The sequence below is a fragment of the Pleuronectes platessa genome, chromosome 18 (assembly GCF_947347685.1).
Source record: "Pleuronectes platessa chromosome 18, fPlePla1.1, whole genome shotgun sequence".
NCBI classification, from domain to species: Eukaryota; Metazoa; Chordata; class Actinopteri; order Pleuronectiformes; family Pleuronectidae; genus Pleuronectes; species Pleuronectes platessa.
The window spans coordinates 21853523-21872772 of NC_070643.1; the positions used below are offsets into that span (position 1 = coordinate 21853523).

The window sequence follows — 19250 nt, forward strand, 5'->3', positions numbered from 1 at the left end:
CGAGCACGTCAGTCGCAATGAAATCAAACAGATACAAAAATCTATTTCTAACCGAACCCCTTTGCAGATTTAATCCTCCAGCGACTCCTGACTCTGCTCGGTTTGCAAACTGCCGCCTGTGGAAGTCGACTCGGTTCCATCGCCACCTGCAATGCTACAACTCCCGTCTTCAAGTGTCTTGATTGTTGTTGCAGCACACTTGTTGGCTCGACTTTACATTCAGTCAAACACAGGGAGGGAACACACTCCGCCTCCGTTGTCATAGTTAGGTAGTTGAGAGAACTTTGCGTGTGCACCCCGGTTTGAGTCGTATGGCACAGTGCTAACATTGTATCAACTTAACACACCTTGTGATATATAGAACACGTCAACAACAACAACAACTACAACACAGAGGTCAAATAAAGGTTTTAAAGTCAAAAATGTGAACGGAGGGTGAAAAATGTATTGCTCAAGAAATAGAAGAGATGAGTTGACTTATTGGGTGGGTGTTGTGCACGTGGGTTTGTGTGTGCACTTTTATGTGTGTATTTGCATGTGCACATTTTTGGGAGATGACGGATTGCTCTGCGAGATAAAAAGAAAACACAGCAGCTGTCGTCGTACAGATTGATGTGGAGCTCTACTTAGGTTTGGCACTCAGCTTTTCATTAAGCCAGTAGAATATCAGTCACAGTTGACTTACCCTGTCGTCAAGAATACAAACACAGAAAAGCACAGACACACAGAATAATCACATCAAGGAGAGGAGCCGAGGGGGGGGGGGGGGGGGGGGGGACAGGGAAGGAGATGTTAAGATAGACGTGTCAATAAGGTGTGAAATGAGGTAAAGCAGAAAAAACTGAAAGACGGGGAAGGTAAGGGGGAGGATAGAAAACGAGGGAAAGGATGGGGGGGACGAAAGAGAGGAGAAGAAGAGAACGTGCATGGGTAACACAAAAAAGGACAAAGTGGTTATCACCCTCTTCTCCCTCTAGACAAGAAGGTGTTGATCATACAAAACAAAAGTGCCCCGGGCGGGCATCACAGTTCTGCGGGGGTGTAAACAGTTCGTTAAGGAAAAATGAAATTGGGGGTAAGCGTTTGTTTAAGCAAAAAAAATAGCAACACTGTTCTGTGTTCAAGGCTTCGGAGAGCAGCAGGCACACAGTACTACAAAGTTCCTGAGCCCTCAGTAAGCATTAAGAATCCTCCGAATACAAACTACTGCTCCGCTTCAACATCCGAAGCAAAGGGCTCTCTCTTAGTCGCAGCACTTTAATGTCTGAGTTACTTTAAGTGTGTCGGTTTACCCAGTTCAGAATACGCTGTGGCGGCGGTTGAAGTCTTTCACATACTCGCAGGAATGAACGATAACTAGCGTGAGCACAAGACGGCTCCTGTCTCCCTTGGACCGTGGACCCGTTGGGTGAGTTTGGCTTTCTGGTTTGTTTGTGCAGAGCTTTAGGAAAGGGCTCAGTGCGAGTACTGTACCGACTTGGCAGGGTAGCCAGGTTTGCAGATTCTGATCCAGATCACCAGAGTTGTCCTTCTTATGACTTTAATACCTTGTTGCACTTCAGACCTCACTCTCCACGCTGGAGAAATGGGCCGAGCCCCTTCGGGAGCAAAGGCTCTTGGCTTTAAGTGGTAAGTGAGGAGACTGAGGAAACCTCTGGGGCTGGGGTACAGAGCGCAATCTCTGGTACTGCAGTTTGGCACTTGCCGAAGCCATGGAGGAGACCACGGAGGGGGAGGATACAGAAGAGGACGAGGTAGGGGGAGGAGCATGGATCGGGTGAGATGAGGACGGAGGAGCCGGGAGGGCAGGGAGTGGGGGTGGCAAGTTGGGTAAGAGGGTTGGGGTCGGGGACTGTTGCCTTCCTCGATCCCTATCCGGTCTCTGTGTCCGCTGCTGGAGGATGAGGTTCGACTGACTGCCAGACTTAGATGGATTCTGTGAGCGGTCTGGCTTGGAGGACGAGGAGGAGTCATGCTTGGGCTTCAGGGGGAAACTCTGGCAATGGCGGTACAACTCTTCCTGGCTTCTTGAGGTTACACGGGCCCATTTGGCTGAGTGGGGGTGCGGGTGATGTCGCGGTGAGTGACGGGAGGAGTAAGCTGCCCGCCCTCTGCTCTTGTCCTTTGACTTGCGTCTACTCTTCTTCTCATCCTGGATGTGGAGTTTATCCACTGACCAGTATCGCCGAGGAGGTGGTGGGGAAAGAGGAGGAGGGGGCCATTGTGATCCTGATCCCCAACTTCTTTCACCTCCATCTCCTCCTCCTCCTCCTCCTCCTCCTCCTCCTCCTCCTCCTCCTCCACCTCCTCCTCCTCCTCCACCAGACCCCCACCCAATCTCTGCTGTACCCCACCTCTCGCCCCGCTCCAGGAACAGGTCATCTCTACTGTTGATGCTGCCGACTTTCTCCCTGGAGGGGTAGGTACTAAAAAACCAACCTCCCCCTCCGATGCCTCCGACCGCCCTTCCTTCATGATCCTCCCAGTACCGCTCAAACTTTCCAAACTCCCCAGAAGAAGCATCATCATCAGAATATATCCCGACGACCTTGTCACGTTCCCGCTCCTCATCGGACATCGTCCTTCCTGCTCTGCGCCGCTTCCCACGCCCCCCGGCTTTCCTCCTCTCCTGCTCAGAATCCTCTTCCTCATCCTCTCCATCGGACTCCCACTCGTGAAAGGACAACCCCTCTTTGGAATGCATCTCACTTCTGCCGTCCCTGGCCAACAAGGGCCTTCTCTCCACTTCGACTGCTACACCTTCCCGGTCAGAACTTTTACTCTTCCTCCTTTTAGAGGAGACAGGCACCAAAGGCAGGAAGGCAGATGGAATGGTGTCAGAAGACGGGTTTCCCGGTCCCCAGAACTTTACAGATGTCGAAGGCTTAGTGCTGGACCCTTGGTAGTGCTTGCTGTTCCTTCGCCGTAGGACCTTTTCCTTTCCTCTGCTGTCCTCTGCTTCATCCCTCTCTTTCTCTTCCCTTCTCTCTTCGTCACCTGGGATATTCCAGCCATAGCTTTTGATGGAGCTTTCACTCTTTTTCCGAAAGGACTCCCTTCTCAGAGCTGGGTATGATGGGTAGTCTAGTGTCCCTGATTTAAGTTCCTCTCTTTTTTCAGGTTCTCCACCCTCCTGCTCAGACCTCTTTCTCTCTCTCTTCCTTGTTTTATCATCCTTCTTCTTCTTTTTCTTCGCTTTACGCCGCTTCCGCTCCCGTTCTCTTTCCCTATCTTCCCTCTTCTTCTTCTTTCGGCCCTTCTTCCTCCTCTTCCTTTCACGCTCCCTCTCTTTGTGTTGCCTCTTCTCTTCCCTTCCCACTCCTCCATCACCCCGGACAGTTGTCGCTCCCTGTCTCCCTCGCTCCCTGTCCCCCCATGATGCCCACCACTCCTGTAATTGGGCGAGCTGGCTGCCAGTTCTCTCTCTGCCGTGATCTCGCTGAGGACGTGGTTTCCGTGGAGGGATTGGTGGAGGTGGTGGGCTGCATGGCAAAGAGCGTGATGACATGCGCCGTGAACGAATCTTCCTCCGTGAGCCCAGGAGAAGGCTGGACTCCTCCGTGAGCAGGTCGGAGTCATTATCGTCGTCCACCGTCAGCTCTCGATCACCGGCGCGATACCGGAAACTCAGTGAGGAGTTGTAGGAGCTGTCACTGGAGCAAACGGAGGGAGAATTGGACCGGGAGAGAGAAGCGGAGGATGAGGAAGATGATGAGGATGATGTGGAGGAAGAGGAGGAGGACGAGGCACTGGAGCAGGATGAGTATAAACGGCATGGTGAGGAGGGGCTGGTAGGGGTGTGTGTTGGGGAGGAAAGGGGGACAGGTAATGGAGGAGGAGGTGGAGGACGCCGGCCTCTTCTACCAGCTCCATCACTTGCTCCGTACCTGCCACCTCCTCGCCTCCCGAGTGGGAGGATATTCTCATACAGGGGACCTCCTGAGCTTTTTCTTCTTGCCTGAACTAAGCTTCCTCGTCGCCAGAAGGGAGGCCTTCGAGGAGAAGATGGGAGTAGTGGAGGGGGCTGGGAGATTAAGTGTGTTGGGCCTTGTGGGGGGCCTTGTGGGGGGCCTTTAGGAGGCGGCCGTGGCATCCCTGAGGCTTTGGGGCCTCGTGGATTAGCTTTGGGAGTCTGTTGGGGGCCCCCTGCCTGTTGGTCAGAGTGAGTCCCTAGCCCCTCTGGATCTATAGGACCATAGTAGCGCTTATATTCATCAAGCCCTGTGTCACCTGCTGCCCCTGCTCCACCTGCAACTCCCCCCTGCAAGCTCCAGTGCTGTCCAAGATTCTGCTGGTACTGCTGCTGGGCCTGGAGTTCAGTGATGCCACCGGCTATTCCCCCAATGCCCACTCCACCACTGCTGCCCGCGCTCATTACTTTCTCCGGCTTCGGCCTGTTCCAGCGATCCACGACAGCAAGTCTACGGTCGTGGCGAGGTAAGAAGGTGGAGCAGGGCATGGGGCCTTCCAATAAGGGGCTGTTTGAGGGGCCCAGAGCCATCGCTGAGTGTCCTGTGTTTGGAGGTGACCCGGGGAGCATGGTGCTATAGGTCTGCCCCTGTTGCTGCTGCTGCTGGTGGTGCATCTGCTGCTGCTGATGATGCTGCACCATGGCAATGGCCGTGGTGTTGTTTACCGTGGCTGTCACAAGATGCTGCTGGGCCCCAGCAGGCATGGTGGTCACAGTGTGATACTGGGGCAAAGAGCCTTTGCTGCCTCCTGGTGTGGTCTCATCCTCAAACTGGCAGCAACTGTACATTCCCTGCGTGGAGAGATGAAGAGAGATTGTAATTAGAGCAGCAGGCTGCCAAGTGTGATAAGGAAGAACTGTGTGTATGTGACAGAGCGTCGCTGAAACAGGAAGCCTGATGGATGTGGATAAAAGAAACGTATAGAGCAGCTGCGATCACATGCAACACAAAGCAAATACATACTAGCTTCAAAAACATTCCTGTAAAATAACCCTGAGTTATTAAAAACAAATTCTAAATACAACTATTTTACGAATCCCTTTAATTAAAAATAGTAGAAAAATGTAAATCCATTATTATCTTCAGGTGGTTAAACTCAAATCTGCCTGATTTAAGGAAAATTTGTGTTTTTAACATTTTACTTTTAGAGACGATGGATAATTGGAGTCGTTCTTTTTATATTTGCTTTGATGAAAAACAAAAGCGATCGTGTTCTGAAGCAACGACGACGCAGCTGCTTTCAAATCCCAGGATCCAGTTAAACCAGCGACAGGCTCGTGCATCAAGAGAAGCTTTGTGTACAACTTGTGTCTTTTTAATGCGTCTCCTATATCCTCTTTCTTTTCCTTTATCTTTGTTCAGTTCCGTGCGTAACCACCGACTGTGTAACTTGAGCAGCTTAACACATTTCACAGAAACAGATTGCATTTCGGGGGGAATCACTCTGGGTGGTTTCCTTCTGCCTCAGGTTCCCTGTGTCACCATCTCTCCTTTAGACGCTGACAACAGGAAGTGCAGACCATTAAATATTAATGAGAGTTTCTGGAGAAACTTTGGTCGGAGCTTACCAAGATACCTGGAGTGTCAATTTCCACACTATCAAACCAAACAAAGCTTTGAGCAAACAATGTGTCAACACAATTGCAGAGGGAGATCTGTGCAGTAAGTATATGTTCCTGCAGAGGAGTTCGAACAACGGGGGGGGGGGGGGGGCACAAGCAGTGAAACCAATTTTCTCTTTGCACAGGTTGTACGAATTGTGGCAGATGCTGCATTTGAAGAAGATCATCTTGTTTCATGAAACCTTAGCAGGACAAAAACCAGCTCAACGTGTTCCCAGATCGCTTGTTTCCCAGTGAAAGAATCAAGAGTCAAATGTTTAGTTTATTTCGTAACTAGACTAAATGAACAATCTTTTTGTGAGCTGCTCTTTGTGTTGCGCCTGTGAAGAGACACACAAACGCATTGTCCTGAACAAGTGACAAGTGGAGCTGCTGCTGCGTGAAGGAATATCTTAACACATTTAAAAAAAGATAAAAATAGGTTCATGGAATCAAAGATTTATTTTTTGTCACTTCCGCACAAATGGGTTTGAAATATCAGTTTGATTTCAGATCGTTGATCTCTTCCCAGGTCTGAACATATATTTATGAGTCTGTACATATGTTTAATAGTCTGAACATATAAACACACATCTAACCAACAACTGGCCACCAGCTCGAACCTCGTGAGGCTGATTCCCTGATGTCAGGATCCGTCTCCATCCTCATTAACAGATCGTACATGTTCAGTCTGACTCGGGGAAACGAGGACAGACACTCATGTCCTCGTGTCTTGGTTCCGTTATTTGTTGCCACTTGAGTTGAAATAAGATTCTCACTCTCACTTGGTTTTAATGAACTGCTCCAAACAGCCTTTAAACACCAGTCTGGCTTTTCCCATCTGGGCAGCAGGCGTCAACAAAGCTCCACATGAATAAACCATGGGAGTGAAACATGTGGAAATCACGACCTCCTGGCAGAATTAATCAAATATAAATCTGTGTCAGTTGAGCAACTCGCTCTCTGGAATGCTCTTTCTTCTACTTCTGTATCGTTGCACCTCTCTGCAGATAGATGGCGCTCCATCTGCGGCGCTGAGGAGGGCCATGCAGATTACATGCACTCCTAATCCTCATATGTGCTGATAATTCATAATATCCAGAGATGTCTTTCACATCTTAATGACAGAAGGTATGAGTCTGTGTTTCCCCAGGACACATGACTCAGCAGTCCCAGCGGCAGCAGTGATATCACCGAGCCCAGCGCACCGAGCCCAGCGCACTGTGAAATTGGAACCTGGGTGAGTAAGTGACTGGTGGAAGCACAGAGGCCGGCTGCAGAGGCTTTACAGCCGGGGCAGCGTCTACTGTGGAGACAGAGGTGAACGGGCTCTTTGCATGGAGACGATGGTTTGAGTCCCAGAATGAGGAAGGCTACAGATAAGAGCAGAGTTTGCTCGAGTAAGAAAATATGCTCAGAGGTGAAGTGGTTCTCTGACGGAGCATCGGCAGAGACAATGGCGAATACGTCACAGTGGCGTGACTCGGCCATTTTGAAAGCTCAGTCAAATGCGTAATTTCATCGCAGAGGAAACTAAGGATCCAAACTCTCCCAGGATTAAACTTCAGTGACTGTTTGTCAAAGAGGAAACGGTGGAGGAAGGAGTGACTCTCTTTAGAAGACGAGCTCGGCTCCGAGGTGAGGATTTGTTTAAACACGTCCTTTTGGCTGAATCGGATTGTGAGTGTCATCGTCATCACTGCCATCTGACATCAGACGCAGCACCACAGGGAAGCGTGTTTCCATCACAGCGTACGAGGTTAATAATCAAATGACCCTTGTTGGGACCTACAGCCACAGAGAACCATAAAATGAGGACTGGTGGAACATTCCACCCCAGCCTAAAGTACGGGGGGGAGCAGGCTACAGTTGAAACTGTCAATGACCCCTGCTGTGTCTCTAGCCGCGCCTCAGATTTTGAACTCTGACCTTCCTATTGGCCTAAGACCCTTAGTCCTGCTAGAAGGCGGGAGTCACCTCTAAGGTGCTATTTAAGGGCAAACACACCGAAAATAGTTCTTTCCAGTTCCACTCACATTAGAGCTAGCATCTCCAGTTTAGTTCTCAGTGATCCACAGAACACAAAGGAAACAAACTTAACAGCTGTTTGATTTTTCATAAGTTTATTTTAAACTTATCTTTTCGTAGTTTCACTTTTAGTTTAAAGCTACTTTTTCTAATCCAGTTTAAGCTTAACTTATCCTTTTTTAGTACATCGTAAGCTTATTTTTCCTATTTTTACTTAAAGCTTTTAATCTGAATAGCGCGCGGCAGAAGCTCCCCCTCACTCGCTGGCCGAGAACAGAGACACTTTCCCCGCCATCCACGGACAATCCGGCGACGGTTGTTCCTTCCTGCAGACGGGCAAAGACCTTGCCAAGGAGAACGAGAAGCATTCTCTCCGAGACGGGCAAAGACCTTGCCAAGGAGAACGAGCAGAATCCTCTCCGATTCGGCCCAGCGCAATCTCGCCGTCGCCCCCAGCGGCTCCGCGATCAGCGGCCCGAGGCCAGGACATCATCCACTTCCTCCTTCCGGGATTCGCGCTACTCCGGTCGTGCACGAAACCCCGCGAAGCAACACGAAGTAAGAGACATATGTCTGGGCAGAGTCTAGTTTAATAATTAGCGTGTTTTTGTATATGATTGTGCTTTTATAGAAAGACCGCCGTGTCGATCTTATTGTGAAAAGCGCGCGGTGACGATCCGGCGCTTCCTGTTTGATTCGTGTTTCCGTCAGGCCGATCTCACAGAAGACGTGCATCTGTTAAAAGACACCTCTTACGTAGCTGGATTGCCGGCCTCACTGTGTGATCGCCTCTGACGGCGTTTTTAAGATCATCTCCGATCTGTGTTACTATATGTTTCTCTCTTTCTCTCTATTGTATTCTCTCACATCCGCCGACATACACATCCTCGCCCACGCACACACACATAGTCGCATTACATATAGTCATTCTGATATCAAGGAGGGCCTGAACGCACCTCGACGCCATTCGGCGCTAAAGCTAAGCTAAGCTAAGACAAAGAACCCCTTTGTCCTCCCTCGACCTTTGTCCCACGTGTGTTTAAGTCGGCCATCTTTGACCATCTTGACTCTAAGTTACGTGGTCCTTCGACCATTGATTGCAATACACATCGAGGCCCGCCCTCCATTCGGACTCTAAATTCCTTAGGCGACTCCGCCATTTTGAGTTGTAGTCCTGGTGTATATTACATCACCAATTTTGTAGTCAAACCCCCAGGGTTAAGCCGGCCCTCTTAAACTTCGTGAGTCATCGACCCCCCTTTCCCTCTCTCTCTCTCACACACACACACACTTCCCCCCACTCACACACACACACACACGAACACACACACAGCCCTATCAGAAGGATGGCAGTGTGATCAATTGTGCTAAATGTGCTGCGACTGTATTGGAGATAGCGGATTGTGTTAAATGAAGAATCATTTGGAACAACTTTGACTTTTATATCTTTTTAATAAACCCCTTTTATACTTAAAGTATTTGAATCTTGTGATTATTGGTACATGTTTATGTGAACACAGTTGGATAACGATAGCCAGTGCTTGAACTCAAACCCTTCATCGTTTATTATATAATCCCTAATATTAACTATTGAGATTATTAATTTAACTTTATCAGATGAGACTGATACTTATAGACTGACTCGTTGGCCCCTGTAACCAGGGTGGTGCCCCTTCTCGAGTATTAATATAGATAGTAGCATTCTTAAATTGACGATTTTATTGTTGTGACTAATTATTTCATTATTCTTGGTTGATAACCTTATCATTATTAATTGATAGCTTGTACTTTCTAAATTGATAATTACTTGTTTTTCATTAGTAGTTGTTATTCATTGATTGATTATTCTTAAAGTTTACATTAATTATTTAATTATTCTTAATCAATAAACTTTATCATTCTCAAATTAGTGATTTAATAATTCTTAATTGTTGAACTTCCTTATTTACTCATTAATGGTTTTATTGTTATTTGATTACTGATCATCTTCAATTAATAATCTAATTATTTTGTTTAATAAATAATCTTTATTGTTTCAATAATCATATTCCATGATTATTGATAATTAGCCAACGTCGAGTCCCCCTACTATTGCACAACACCCTTGTTAGTTAGAAGCTCCTGATTCAGTGTGAAGTCTGAATGATGATGTTTCTGTAGAAAAGCAATAATCCTGCAGGTTAAACGAGTTTTGATTGAGTTCCACTTCCTCTCCTCACCTGCAGGAGGCGTGAGGCCACAGGAGAGAGAGGGAACGGTACTTCCTCTCCCTCTTTTTTCTAAATGAAATTAAAACTTCTTTCCACTCTGCATAAATTAGAAATGTTCTCTGAGAGCAACTCCTCTTGTCTTCCTTCACCCCCCCATCATCACCTTCTTTACTGCTCTATCCAAACCCACAGCTTTCTCCTCAGTCGGCCTTTACTCCCTCTTCTTATCTCAAAGTTTCCATCCACGTCTTCCTCACTTCCCCCCCCCATGTGTTTATTTCTAATCCCTTTGTTGATGCCTCCTCCTCTGACCTTGCTCCCTTCTTTCCAGTTGTTTCATCCCCCATCGTCTCTCATTACTTTCTTCTTTCTTATCCACTCACTCCCTCGCTCCTCTTCACCCCCACCCCCCTGTTCGTCTTCCTCAGCTTCTGAACTAGATATTTCCCGGACCCCGGAGCTGAGGGACAGAAAGTGGATTGGCTGGGAAGCAGCTGTGCGACAGCTAAGTGATCACTGGGCCTCGGACCCAGTGGGCTCCTCTGGTTTGCTGCCAAAGATAAACACGAGTGATGTTCCTCCTCTTTCTCTTTTCTCTCTTCGTCGCTGCTGAGAGTCAGAAACAAGTTCCACTCAGAGTGCCCCCCCCCCCCCGCTTTAGTGAAATCCATATCTTGATTGTGTCCTGCTTCATCTTTGACTCTTATCTTTTTGAAGTGGACCTCATCTGCTGCAATGAGTGACATCTTCACTTTTTTAAATTGCACGCAGGAACAAGAGATCCTGAAAATGTCACCGTCTTTCCATCCGTCACAACATCTGCTCCTGAATAAATCATCTGGTGCTCGAGCTCCGGATCAGGAACCTTCAGGAACCTGGAGCTCGTCTCGCTGATTAGTTCAAACGTCTCAGGTGCAAATCAGAGAAATCAGCGGCTGTAGTGGTTGAAAATGGAAATTTAAAAAATGTTCAAGCCTCAGAGTTTAGTCGCTTTTGGATTTTCTCACCATCTGCCAGAACTTTTACAATGTTTTACATCTGGTGCAGAGATAGAAGTGATAGAATGGATTATGTTCCTCCATCCATCTTGAGGATAAATGGACCCAACACAAAGAAAAGCTGCTGGTTTGTGTATTTTATGCAGCGGTTACACAAGGGCAGCGTGTTTCCAGATGATGAATCTTCTAATGTGAAGTTTTGCCATCTGGGATCCGGCTCAGTGAGAAATCGCTTCACAAACGACTGCAGCAGATAATTCACCTCCTGACCTCAGAGCTGCATCAATTCACTTTATTACAGTTTATTATGTTTCCATAATGAGAGGACATTGTTTGCAATTACCTCTTTTATGTTTTCGACCCCCGCCCGGTAATTTGTCAGCAAGAACACACAAAAGCAACCCACAAAACCTGGAAGTTCAACTTTAAGAATCAGTGAATGAAAAGTTCAAACTTTACTGCAGGTTTCTTACAAAATGGAGATTATGGTTATTTGTGTCTCGTCTCTTTTTTATGTTCTTGTTTCATTTATTATCTTTTAATAATTTATTTTATACTGCACCTGCATCCAAGAAATAAGCGACAAAACATTAAATAATTTTTCCTGTTCCCTATAATATTAATAATGGCTACTGAACTTTGTTATTGACATTTTTCTGACCACCTCTTTGTTTTGACTATTCCATTATTCTTTTCTCCTGCTAACCCTCGACACTGGGATTTTGTGGAGGTGAACTGGGAACGTTGGGTTCCTCGCTGCAGTGTCTCACCCTGCTCAGGGCCAGGAGGAAGTCCATCCCCCCCGATCGCTTCACACAGTGCCGGAGTTTCCAGTACACCAGATGCTCCCAGGCGAACACCAGCAGGCTGAGGCCCATGGCCACGAGCAGCATGTAGAAGACCCCCGCCATGTTGTCGATGTCCAGTTTACTGCTCATCACCTGCAGGGGGGGGGGAGCAGACGGATGGGTGCAGACAGGAGGGACACAGAGGGAGGGAGTTAAAGGAGGTGAAGGGAGAGAGGAGATGACAGAGGAAAAGCAGAAGAGGTAAAGAGGAAGGAGGGGAGGGGGGGGCAGAGACGAGACAGATTTATTACTAACGAGAGGCCGTTTGTCTCCCCGACAGCAGATAAAAAGTTAATTACAGCCCGACAGGACAACGGAGACTCCTCTGCTGTCACATGATGTCAGAGTCTGTGAAGTTCCAGAGCCTCGGACTCACAACGCTGGAGCAGAGACCACAACATGCCAGTCACACAAATTACCAGGCTGCCGTCACACAAAGAGCTTTTCAGGCGCTTTAATTTATTCACTTTCAACATTCACAGCTCTCATCTGAAGCCCGGCTGCGTTTACTGCTGAATGAATAATCACTAATATCAGAGGTTGTGGCTCCCGGGGGGGGGGGGGGGGGGGGGGGCACAGGCATTTCCATCCAGAGCCCAGGCATCGTTCTGTTGTCGGGCAAAGTCACAACAATATAATTTAACATTGGATTGTGAGGTTGGAATCTGAAGCCACGACAGGAGACGCCCACTAAATGCAGGGGGACGTCTGAAAGGACAATGATAGAAGTCAGGACAGAACTGAGTGTGGACACATAATCATAGAGAACAATAACTAATCTCAAACTTCACAGAGAGAGACAGGTTAGCAAAACTCTCTCCGATACAAACAAACACAATTCAAATGTAATTTAAGTTTGTGCAAAGAGGCAGAAACTCTGGATTCTGACACTTAATGTGCAGTTTGTCCACTTTTGACATTTTCAGACATTTGGTGATCGGCAGGTTGTCGGGTCCGACTCGTTGTGGGGAAGGTTCACGTCTTCGTCTTCTACGTGTACTCCTCCTCTTCTTCATCCTCAATAATGAGCATCTTGATAAAACTTACAGATATAAACGGCTGTTCCATCGAGTTTGGTTTGATACTAAAATACTTTTTATAACAAACCAGGAAAAACTCTGGATAATATCCCTCAAAAACTCAAATATCCTATTGATCAATGAGGTCGAAGGTCAGGGTTATTGAATCTATAATAAATAACACAGATTCACACCTGCACACTTGACACTTAACTCTCCTCCAGACCACGTTTAGGTTCTTTCCAGAAATAGAGCAGCGGATGAATGTGTTGCCAGGCTGATGGAGAAAGAAGAGAAAGAAGCTTTACCTCGATCTTATCGTTGTGGCAGATCCCCGACAGCCAGAGACGCTCCAACATATCAATCTCATCTGGAAGAGAGAGAGAGTGGAGGCAGAACGAGAAGGTTAGAGAAGAGGAGAAGCCGGGAGAAAATTAAATCAGGAGATAAGAGAGAGGGAGGATGAAGAAGAGAAGCAGGTGTGGAGTTCAGAGGAAAGAGAAAGTGATTCGACGGGGAGGGGGAAGGAGGGAAGGAGGGAAGGAGGGAAGGAGGGAAGGAGGCTCCGTGGAGAACGAGTTAAAACAGCACTGGAGGAGGGAAGAGGGGGATATTAAAAAAGGGGGATAACAGCCCCTTTGTGATGAGAGGAAGGTGTGTGAACCCCGAGGGAGAAGAAAGAAGAAGAAGAAGAGGAGGAGGAAGAGGAGGAGGAGGAATCGAGGGTATTGTGTGATGGCAAAAAAAAGCGAGAGGGACAGATGATGAAACGCAGCGAGAGACAGAGAAATGAGAAACTGAGCTCGTTGATGTTAAAAGAAGAAAATGAAACAAAGAAAAGATAAGATTCAGTTTAGTTGAATAAAAAGCGGATGAAACCAAATATGAGTTTTTGGGCCCAGGGTGCGATAAACTGAAGAGAGGTTTAAAATTACAAACAATTAATAACATCTACATCTTCACTGCAAATTAGTGTAGAGAGTACTTAAGCTCGTTAAAAGTACAAATAATGTTCTCAAGTCAAACTTAAAGGTAACTTTTGAGCTTTCAAATGTTCTTAAAGCATAAAAATTGTTAAATATAAGATTAAAAGAAACTGCAGAGATTTAATCTTTTAAAAATCCTCCTCCATCCAAACACGATTCAGGAGATTAACATCCCTTTATGAGCTTTGTCATCTGTGATCCTTTTGAATTTGATTTCATTTTTGATGTTGTATATATCCTCAGCATGACGTTTTACTTTTTACTTTAACTATTTTTGAAATATAATTTGACTGGTGATTGAAAGAAAACCGGATTTAAACGATGAAGAGGTAATAAAACGGTTTCAAACGACAAATACATGAAAGAGGTTTTCAGTGAAAGTTCTGAAATGGAAACGAGCAGCAGGGACGAGGCAGAGCAGCGTGTGATGAGGCCTCTGGACGCTCTGGTGTCTGTGTCGGCCACAACAAGAGCAGAGCGACGCCACAGAGCAGCGGAGATGAAAGAGAGCAACACACACAAACACACACACACACACACACGTTGGTAACACACACTCTGAGCTGCAGAGTGACGGGACTCTCAGCGGCGGCCAGTAATGCTTTAATCAAAAAGAATGAGGCAGTGGGAAGGAGAAGGAGGATCAGATGTACAGAGAGACAGATGCACACAAACACACACACACACACACACACACACACACACACATACACACACACACACACACACACAGCCAGGGACTGTACAGACAAAGACGTCCCCGTCAAAGGAAGTCCCAATCCCCTCAGCTCACAGTTACAATATTAATCGACCTCCGGGTTAATTAACGCCGTCTGGAATCGAGCACCGAGCTGATTAAGCCGCCGCGACTCGGCCGTGTTGCCTCAGACATCAAATCCCCCCCCACCAGCACTCAGATCTCCGGCGTGCATTGTGCATGTGTCACATCCCGCTTCCCCAGCGGCCGCGTGCCGGGATTCAAACGCTCCCTGACGGCTGAATTAAACCCGGCTGGACGGGGCCACCCTGATCCTGACCATGGAGGCTGATGTGTGGGTTCACTGTGTGTGTTTGTGTGTGTGGGTTCACTGTGTGTGTTCACTGTGTGTGTACGGCTCCCTCCCAGGATCTGATTCATTCAGTTTCAACCAGTTCTCTGCTGGTTCCTCTCTCCCCGTCTCCTCCTGCTCCTCATCTGCCTGTAAATACGTGAATCATGGAGGTCAAAGCTGCTCCTGGAGGAGAAATCCTCCCCACCTCCTCTCTCCCCTGCTCCGAGCAGGAGGTGTCGGACTCCTCTGCACATGTGAACTTTGATTTGTGAACAATCCAACTCCAGCATCCTCCTGTGAGAGACGTGGGTCAGATCTAAAGCCTTTTTGTTTTCAATCCTCTCAGAAACATTGAACAAAATGTCTCCTCGATTCAATCTGAGCAGAAAAATGCATCAATGAACATAATAAAGGTTAATATGAAAACTTTTATCATTATTATTTTTGTGTGACTTTAACTCTGTAAGGAGGATTGTTTTTCTTTCTTGAATCTAAATGAAACATTTGAGGACGTGTGTGTTTGTGTGATTTGATCCAAATAAACATCTGGATCTCGTGAGATTCAAAGGACTAGATAACTAAGAGGTTGTTTCAGGGTGAGGGAGGTGTGGAAGCTGTAATTGACTCTGTGCAACTCTATTTCTGAAAGTTTGTCATAGTTATGAAGATTATTAATAATAATACAGAACATTTGGTCCAACGGAACCGACTCATCTTTTATTCTTCTCTCTCTTCTCCCGAGGAAGAGAAGTGATGAAGTGACCTCGTTAGCACAACCTCCTGAAATCAGTGTTATTCAGAGGAACGTTTACAAACCAGCACAATTTAATGATTCAAAGGAAAAAATGTTCTACAGATCATTTGTTTCTACACAGAGAAATATCTTCCCTTGTCTTCTGTCTTTTATTTGCTGTTGGACGTTGATCCTGAAAATACCTGAAAGCTTCAGTTTGAATCTGGAACTAAACCAAACATGAAAATCACAATGAATGGTTCTTAGAAATATTCTCTTCTCCGTCTGTAAACTTCAGATCAACATCCTGGTCCCTGAAGACTCAAAGTCATCTGAACAGAAAGAGAATAGAAAATAAAACTTAATTTCCCGAAGGTGTGATGCTGCCGCTCGGTACCTCTGAGCCAGAAGCTGTTTCACATTCACATTTTCTTTTTTATCATTGTTTTACGTGCGAGGTGTTTTTATCGTCCTCGCTCAGTCGGCGTGAGTCAGAGCGAAGGGAATCGAACCCTGGAAACACGGAGCTGTGGGACTTGAACCCAGCAGCTGAGGCGTCGGCTGTGGAACAGATTCCTGCTTCTGGAACCTGAGGACGGTTTCTGTCTCTCTGCTGAAGACAAGTGGGACGTGACGCCCGGCTGTTTGTCTCTGATCAGACAGACGTGAGTCCAGCAGGCGTCTGTCTCTGCAGCTCTTCACCCACACAACCATCTGAACTGATCTGAAGTCTGCTGCTGCTGCCCTGGTGTGTCTGAATCACTTTTTAATATTTGTGAAGATGATTCGTGGAAATCACAGATCTACACTGACGCTGGAAAATCACCTGAGATCAGAACTTCAGACGTCTTTTATGAAACTGAAGCAGTTTAATAAAGGTCTGTCTGTGATTCATGTCCATGTCTCCTCCTTTAAAACAACAGGTTCTATTTGATTTAAAGAGTGAACACGTGTCCCTGTGTCCTCCAGTGTTTCCTGAGGCTTCCTGTGCAGCTTGATAATCACCGACCGGCTGAACGAGTCTCCAGAGGACGACTGACCGGAGATCACAGACACAAACTGTTGCTCTGATAAAGAGAGGGATTACAGGGGATGATTCCAGGAGCTGAGGAGCAGCACGTGTGATGTCACCAGGTTCCCGTGGAGTTGACTTCCTGTCTGATCGATAGAACCAACATCTTCAGCCACATGAGGATCATTCAGAACATGGACTGAACGTCTTCACAGCTCAGAATGAACAACGACAGCTTCATCAACTATAATAACCTCCATGAACAATGTCAGAATAACAACTTCACATCAATGCGTGGGTTGATTATCATCCTGAAATATATAAAGCTTTAATATTTGACCTACTTCTTGTTGTTACCTCTGGTGTTTAGGCCTCTTCCTGTTTGTCAGGATCGATCAGACACGGAAGCAAACATTAAGTTTCTGTTTAAAAATCCATCGTCAGTTTTTCTAACTTCTTTTCTTGATTGTTGATAAAAATAATCCCAAACCTTTTTAACGTTAGATTCTGTCAGACCTGTGATCATCTGACTTCTGAAGTGCTAATTTTAGAAAACAAAGAAAACAACAGAACAAATAAACGGCCTCAATCCATTTTACAAACTCACTTTAACAGAAACTTTGTTATCGAGACACGAGCTCCTCTGAGTCACTGAAGCTGCACCAACAGAAACCAGCTCCAGGAAGGGGACGGATTATTTTAGTAGTGAAGGTGAAACACAATGAAATAATTAATAAGCTATGAGGGAATATAGGGTTTGACGTCATAGTGACCTTTGACCTTTGACCACCAGAGGTAATGAGGTCATTTCAGAGTTTTTTTGTCAAATCTGAAGAAATGTCCTGAAGGTGTTTGTGGGACATCGAGTCCACGAGGATCTGAGATCTTGACGCCTCCGGCCACGCGATGGTGTGTAGATAACGGAAGTGTGTGAGAGATATGAGATAATGTTTGTGTGTGTGTGTTGTGTGTGTGTGTGTGTGTGAACAAAGGAATGTGTGTTAACAGAAATCACACCTCCCTTCCTTCTCCCTTTTATGTTCTGTTATGATCGTCATCTTCTTTCATTCCTCACCCATCACACCTTCCCTCATCACTTCTTCTCTCTCTCTCTCTCTCTCTCTCTCTCTCTCTCGTCTCTCTCTCTCTTATCCTCAGCTCCTCTCAGACACCCCCCCCCCCCCCCCCTGTCTTACCGTCCCCCACCAGCTGCAGCAGGGCCAGGTCCAGTGGTCGTTTCCAGCGGGAGTTCTTGTTCAGCGCGATGCCGTAGCCGGTGGTGGCGAACACCTTCCCAGAGCCGATGGTCATCACCTGGTGGAAAACAACACAAACGCCCTTAGACCCTGACTACACAAACACACACAGACCAACACAAGTCCCTGGAGTCTGATCCCCGGACACGGACGGACTCTGAGCAAATGAGAATCTGCTCGATTTATTCATCTGTAATTTATTTTGTCACATAAATGCAAATCACTTGACTCGGCTCTAATATCGGCTTCCCCCCCGAACACCCCGGAGCTGCAGTGCAGGGTTTTGTCTCAGTGGAGGAATTAATATAGATCCACATCAATTGTAGTAATTACTGCAGCAGCGGCTGTGGTATGAGGCTGCTGGGAGCTGTGGCCTCCCATTGAGCTGCTGGGAGCTGTGGCCTCCCATTGAGCTTATTACACACGATCACTGGGCAGGACGTCCGCTGCTGCAGCCGGAGCCGCTTCCAATTCTCACGTATAAATAAATCAGAAGCAGCAGCGTCCAAAAGAGACGATATGAACTGTCCCCGGGCCGCGAGGGACACGTCATAAAGTGTTGTGATTTATTTAATGCAGTCGCGGCTCTTGTGCGTGTTCTCATTTGGTATGCTCGTTGTGCGTCTCTCTGAAGAAGATGTTGCCCCCTGAGGATGTTGTGGTTTGGTTGCACACAGTAGCTCCAGGCTAACAAGCCCTCAGGTAATGGCTGCCTCTCTCTCTCTGTGTGTGTGTGTGTGGTGTCTGTGTGTGCTACTGTGCAATGATTGGAATGCGCTCCTCACCTTGCAGCCCTCGTCCTTCCTCGCCATGTAGTTCAGCACGGCGGCGTCATAAATGAAGGCGTCCAGTTTCCTGCAGGGGGAGAAATGGAAATCAGAGACCTGCAGCCGAGCGGCACCTCGTGAGGAACGTGACAGAGATGATGGATAAAGTGAAGCTGACACAGCGGCTGTGTGAAAGGAAAACACACGATGGAAGCAGAGCCGGCTTCTTCCTCCACGTGGTTTAACACCATCGTTCAACAATCACACACAGAGGGAGGGATCCATCATGGAGGAGGTGAATCTGTCACTTCTCCTCCTCCGACAGCAGAGCAGAATAACAAGTGTCTCTCTCTCCTCTCCGTGTGCAGCTGCTTCCAGAGGCAGGTTCACACAGAGCGACTCCGATTCTCAAACTCCACCAAGCTTCTTATTTGGGAAAAGGACCGGGGAGCATTAACACATGGATCCAGGTCCGAGTAAAAACACATCGGCACCGGGTCGAATCACCAGAACCTCTCCACAGCTTCAGCTTTCCATCCTGAGATACTTGTATTGCTCAGGTTTTTTACTATCATGAATATATCATCCCATGTACTTTTAAAGTATTAACCATGGGTCCTAACTATACTTTAAACCTTTTAGATCGAAGATTGAAAAGAGATCAATCGATTGAAGTGACTTCTCTCACGGGAGAAGAAGCGATTGTGTAAAATCCAGTTCATCGTGACTTAATGGATTCTACGTCAGAGCTCAGTTCAAAGTGTAGATG

General features: G+C 46.9%; 1 protein-coding gene across 1 annotated transcript; it reads right to left on the reverse strand.

Moving 5' to 3' along the window:
* Positions 1-1558: 1558 nt before the first annotated feature.
* On the reverse strand, positions 1559-18562 carry LOC128461452 (serine/arginine repetitive matrix protein 2). The gene is made up of 6 exons (XM_053446377.1): positions 18500-18562; positions 17655-17772; positions 12984-13045; positions 11579-11749; positions 2350-4762; positions 1559-2172 (listed from the first exon to the last, which is right to left on the reverse strand). Exons 1-6 carry the CDS (start codon positions 18524-18526, stop codon positions 1559-1561), a joined length of 3405 nt encoding a protein of 1134 aa, XP_053302352.1. The 5' UTR covers positions 18527-18562.
* Between the last annotated feature and the right edge of the window lie 688 nt (positions 18563-19250).